At 36.5% G+C, this 5,709-nt stretch overlaps 1 protein-coding gene across 1 annotated transcript in view; it reads left to right on the plus strand.

Annotated features, from left to right (window-relative positions):
* Positions 1-580: 580 nt before the first annotated feature.
* ZNF366 (zinc finger protein 366) overlaps positions 581-5,709 on the plus strand; it is a 30,468-nt gene continuing 25,339 nt past the window's right edge. Inside the window, exon 1 of the mRNA XM_010180933.1 lies at positions 581-636. Within this exon, the coding sequence (XP_010179235.1) occupies positions 581-636 (56 nt within the window). The remainder of the gene's footprint in view (positions 637-5,709) is intronic.

Genomic DNA, 5,709 nt, shown 5'->3' on the forward strand with positions numbered 1-5,709 from the left:
CCAATATGCTATTTTCTTGTGATCACAATGAAGAGGGATTTTAGGAATTTTTGTACCTCTATGACTGTGGAAACAAGATACATGAATACATCTATCATTGCTCCTTGTCTAGAGTAAAAGCCTGCATTATCTGTGCAAGTTTATGGCTAATTGTTCTGCATAAGATATGAGTGTCTTATTTCTACTTGGGAAATTAATTTGTTTTCATGTAGTTGCACATAGCAAGCTATAAAGTAGGTTTTATGAAGCCAATAATGCAGATATAATACTTGAGGAATTCCTTTTGGTTTGGTTATATTTATTTTTCCAAACATTTTGTTTGAGAGAAAATGAGATTGCTATCTGCTGTTTCCTTATTTTTTTGCAGGAAAGCAAAGGGTTGTTGACTTCCTCTCCCCTCCCTTCCTTCCTTCTTTCTGAAGGTACTGTACTCATCTGAAAAAAAAAGAGAACGAAATGATTGTTCCTGTTCTCTTTCTTAAGTCATTTGAAACACTGTCCCTGCTAGTTTTCTAAGTTTACTGCAATCTCTGCACAGGGGGGTGGGATAGAGAGGGAGAGAGAGGCAGAGATTACCAACATGAGAGCAGGTAGAGAGTTTAGGGCAAGACTCCTTCCAGCTTCAACAACTGGTAAGTTAAGTAAAAATGCTTTTATGGTTTACTCTTTAGAAGTGCCATATATACGCTTTTGTGTTAAGAAAAGGTATTAATCAGATACACATTTAACTGATAAAAATATAATAACCATATGCATTGACAAGCAGTATATTTATGCTATTATCGATACCTATAATCTGGTTTTCAGCTGCTGGTGATAATAGTATACAGTTTAACCAACGCAGGCAAGAAAATATTTTCCAATGAGTCTAATAATATTCATAACATAGTGTGCTGTGAATTTTGCATATATGGCTTCTGCTACCAGAAGCCTGTTACAGGCTGCACTAACTTCATCCTGAATGTTTCAGCAAGATTCACTGGGCCATTGCTGAAATAAAGAGAAGCTGTCATATGCAAATTGATGTATTTTGTTATCATCTGCCACTACTGAAGTCTGCGCCAGCCCACCAACCTGTGCTATAGTGGGAGAAAAATTGCTATGTTTTTTCCCTTCGAACAGTATTGTGTTTACAATTACACATATTTATCTCTACTTGTCTGTGTATATGATTAGTCTAGGAACAGTGACATTTAAGGCATAGTGAGACAGTTCCAAGTTCTCACTTGAAAAATAAAAGAGTTCATGTTGCGTTGTATATAACACGAAGGCTGACCACCAGCATAAGTAACAGGATGGACTCAATGTTTATTTGTTGTTTGCATTGCTGTAGATACCAATAACATTTTTCATATTAGGCATAAATGTACCAGAATGATCAGAAGTGGTGCATGAAATGAGTGATTGAATGCAAGAGTATGTTTCAAATACTGGAAGAGAAAAATCTCCCATGCCACCCTCATGCTTTTATAGAAGTAAAATGCAGAGGTGTGGGGAAGAATTAGGACAGACGTCTGTTTCTCTGCAGAAGGAGACCTTGGTTATCTTCTGATACAATATTTCACCAAACTGCAGCTTTCTGAAGCTCAAGGTCCTTCGCAGGATGCCCAGTGCTCAGGCAGAGCAGCTCCAAATGGTAGGCAGGCATTGTGGAGGGCTGGCAGGCAGTTCCAGCTGCCCCCTGCTCCTGCTCCCACTCCCGTTCCCGCTCCTGCTCCCACTCCTGCTCCTGCTTCCTCCGGGCACCTGGGCTGTGGTGCTGCCTTGGGACAGCCCTCAACTCTCACCCCTCACTGATCCAACTAGTGGAAAGGATTTTCTCCCCCCCTTATCTGGTGTATTTCTGCAAGTTTTTTCACAGAAAGGAGTGATCTACCCCAAATTCAACCTCATTTCTGGGTAAGTTGTAGATTCCCTTCACTTTAGGAGCGAAGATGAGTTCTGCCAAAGGAGGTGGAAATAATTTTTTTTCTGTCTCCATAGCTTAAAGTTGCTGTACAGTCTAGTCTGATACCAAGTAGGTTTATGTGGTTATACTTAACCCACAAAGAATACTCTGCTAATAGCAAATAAATGTCAGATGCTGTCGTGAAAACCACTTGTCACACATTTCGCTTGGGATACCCGAGTTTATGTTTTATGTTACTAAATACTGATTCAAATTAAATAGATGATTTGGACAGCTATTTTGACAGTTACATGTCAAACACCTGGAAAACCACTTTTTGCTTTGAGTGAGAAGTAGAGGAGTCTCCTAAGCATTAATAAAACCCCATAAACTCTGTATTTGTATTTGCTCAAACTGCAGAGTGCTAGTCTGGATTGCAGTCACTTGTAGGTTTTGATCCAGTTAGTTCAGAAGTTCAGTTTACTATGTAGGTAAGAGCCAGTTGCAGCCTTTAGGTAAAGGTTTTGTTTCTGAAGATACTAAACATTAATGCATTCTTGATTTGGACCATGTATGTGATAAATTCTTTCTCTGTGAGATACATAAATAGGAATATGTGTGTTCCTATACATAGTAGGTGGCCAAAAGCAGTACATGCTATTTTTAAAACCATTCCCCAATAATGAACACACAGAAAGAGCATTTTTAAAGGAATGTTTAATAACTTCAGCAGTAGAAAATAGACCTTGAATTTTGACCTTCATTCTTAGATTTAAATTTTCCTTCAAACAATACATCTTTGCAATCATTTGGAGTTTATTTGTTTTTACGTTATATAATGTGTTGCTGGAATAAGTGTAACATGATTTAGTATAAGGGTAATTTGTAACACAACTAATATTTTTCTCGAGGTGACAGGAAAAGGAGAATTTTTGCTGGATTGTACTATTCTTATCACACATTGCTGAGGTACTGACAAACAGAAAAGGGTATAGTCTGAGGGTGGATTGAGGACACATCTACTACCAGCTTATGGCACAAATTAAATGCTTGTGAAATGAATTTTCAGTTATTCACCTTGAGGTGTACGTATTTTCCTGTATAAGAGAATTATTTAAAGCTATTATTTCCATTTGATTTGTTCTCAATTATTATGAAACAAAATACAGACAGATTTTGCTTTTCTTCTGAAAAATAAAAGTGAAATTGTACCATTAATGACAAAGACGTTACAGAAACAAGTTGTAGACCATGAAAATCACAAGTAAACCGCTCTGATTCAAAAAGCATAGAAAGTGGTAGAATTCTTTCTGTAAATGTCAATTGCCTTTTCATACTTACACTAGTTTCTTTAAGGCTTCAAACTGTTGAGAATGTGAGTTTTGGATGCAGAACACAAGCACTGAGTCACATTCCTAGTAATATTTTGTAATCTCTAATGTAGATTCTTGACCAGCAGATAATTTGAATCTTCTTAAGATTTTTAAGGTTTTTAAATTATTTTTGCACTCTTTCAAACAAACACATCAATAAAAGCTTTGCCTTAGGACTATCTGAATGTAGAGTAGATACTGTTGGACCAAGAGGCACAATGGGCATCTCACAGAAGAACATACTGGCATGTCTTTTATGTGCTGTTTCTAGTAGCGCCAGATAGACATGCAGGATTTAGAATGGGAGAAGCATGGGGGGATGAATCATGGTAGCAAACCAAGGCAAGCCTTTTATACAGAAGCAGAGGAGTATAGATTACCTCAGATTAACAAAAATTAACAAAATTTTTTCCTATCTTTGATATTGCAAAGCCACAATGATGCAGAAAAACATGTCTGAATGAACCACTCCACTCAGCTGGACATGCCAGCAAAATACCACCCTGAGAAACAAAATCAGTAAGGTATTAGGATATGGTATATATATATATTTGTATATGTATAAAGTGTTAGGGTTTTTCTGTGGCCATGGTTTATGCACACAGGTAAGGCAAAGGTGTGTAAGGAAAAGTAACTTCCTATTAGTTGATAAGAAATTATCCACAGCTTTTGAGCACTAATGCACATTCCCCGGTAGCAACTGACCCAATGAAACAAACTGCTCCTTCAAGAAGACCTTACAAGTTCTGTATAAACTGCTACAGAGAGCTGTAAAAATAGTTATTTGTTTGATGAATTCATTTTATACCCCAACCGTTTTTTAAAAATAGACCACCTGTTAAAACCAAATGAGTATTTTCTTCCAAAATGTAGTAGTTTTCTCCATTCCAGTTTAACATCCCAGAAGACCACTGAAAAGGAAGGAATGTCAGCTTGGAGAAGAAAGAATTATAGAGAGACAAATTATATGAAGCTTTTAAAGAGAAAGAAACAAGTCTAGAAAAAAGATGACCTAGAATTATCCCCCTTTCTGCTGAAAAGCTGATATTCTGAAACTGAGATCACAACTCTCCATTGCTGTTAAAATGCAGTGGAATTTTATGGATGATATTCAGCTTTTCATCCAGTGAAGAGGTCTAAGTTAGGACCTGTGGTTATTTAAAAGACATATTAAACTGCATGGTGGATGTCTGATTTTTCTATATATCTGTCTGGCAGGGACTAGTCCTTCTTGCCTGGCTTCTAAAACACTAATGATCCAATGAAAAATATTATTTAATCTTTGTTTTGTTTTATTTCCTTCTAAGCTTAATAAGCTTGTGATTTGCTTTAGTAAAACAAATAGTTTTATACTACTGTTAACCTGATAAGCAAAACACAGCATTTTCTTTCTAAACCAACAATGATCTTATGTATCATAAATCGTTTAATGTCACTGGAAGTAATTAAACTAAGTAATCATATATTTAAAGAAAATATTTTTGTTCTCTGAAAGTTAAGGGAACATATTATGTGAATATTTGCCTTTTTTTTTTAACTTTCACTTTTTATTTCCTGCTTTGTATGCTGGAAAGACACATTATTAATTCTTTAAATGAAGGATGAAACAAAAAGTATCGTTTTCACTTTATCTTCCCTCCCTCTTCTACTATGAAAGTTAAAGCCCTGGCAGATTTTCCTTCTACTTTGTAGGTACACATATGTTCATGTGATTTAAATGAAAAAGCTTAGGACAAAAAGTGTTTTCTGAAAACCTGTTTTCCCCTTGCCAATATTAATAAAAAATAAACCAGGAAACATCCAACTTTCCAGCTGCTTATGCTCATTAGCAGCACTAGAATTCAGAGAACACTGAAAAATACAAATGTTCCCTGAATCTGAAGGTTCATTTAATTACAAAAGGCTACAAGGTAACAATGATAAGGACACTTTTCACTAATGAATTGGAGAAAGGCACAACTTATTTGAAGTTGAAAGCAAGGCTATGAGAAGGATCGTACATTTTTAGTTGTTATTCTTAGATGATGCTGTACTACAAGTACTAATGCACAGCAAGCAGGCATTGCCCATAAAGTGCTCTGTCTGGAGGCCAATGAAGAACAGAAACTACCTAATTTCTCCACATGGAAAGAATTTTGCAGACAGATGTTTCCAGGGTGGAGGAGCAAGTGTAACTGCTCTGGGATGGGTGCATGTGGTTTTGCCCTGTTCCCCAAAACACCAGGACCTCTGATAAGCAAAAAATTTCTTGTGAGGAGGGACAAGATGACTTCCAGTTTTCCTTTTCACTGTTTTGTTGTTATTCCTGACTGATCAAAACCCACTTATGCTTATGGTTAGGGTTGAAATGTAACTGTTAGTCTCTTTTTGCAGTGCTGAAAAACCCTGTGTTTTGTAGAGGGCTTTATGCTGGATCTGCTACTAAAGAATTTGTGAACTTGAAAGAGT

The sequence above is a fragment of the Mesitornis unicolor genome, unplaced genomic scaffold (genome assembly GCF_000695765.1).
Source record: "Mesitornis unicolor isolate BGI_N332 unplaced genomic scaffold, ASM69576v1 scaffold13843, whole genome shotgun sequence".
NCBI lineage: Eukaryota > Metazoa > Chordata > Aves > Mesitornithiformes > Mesitornithidae > Mesitornis > Mesitornis unicolor.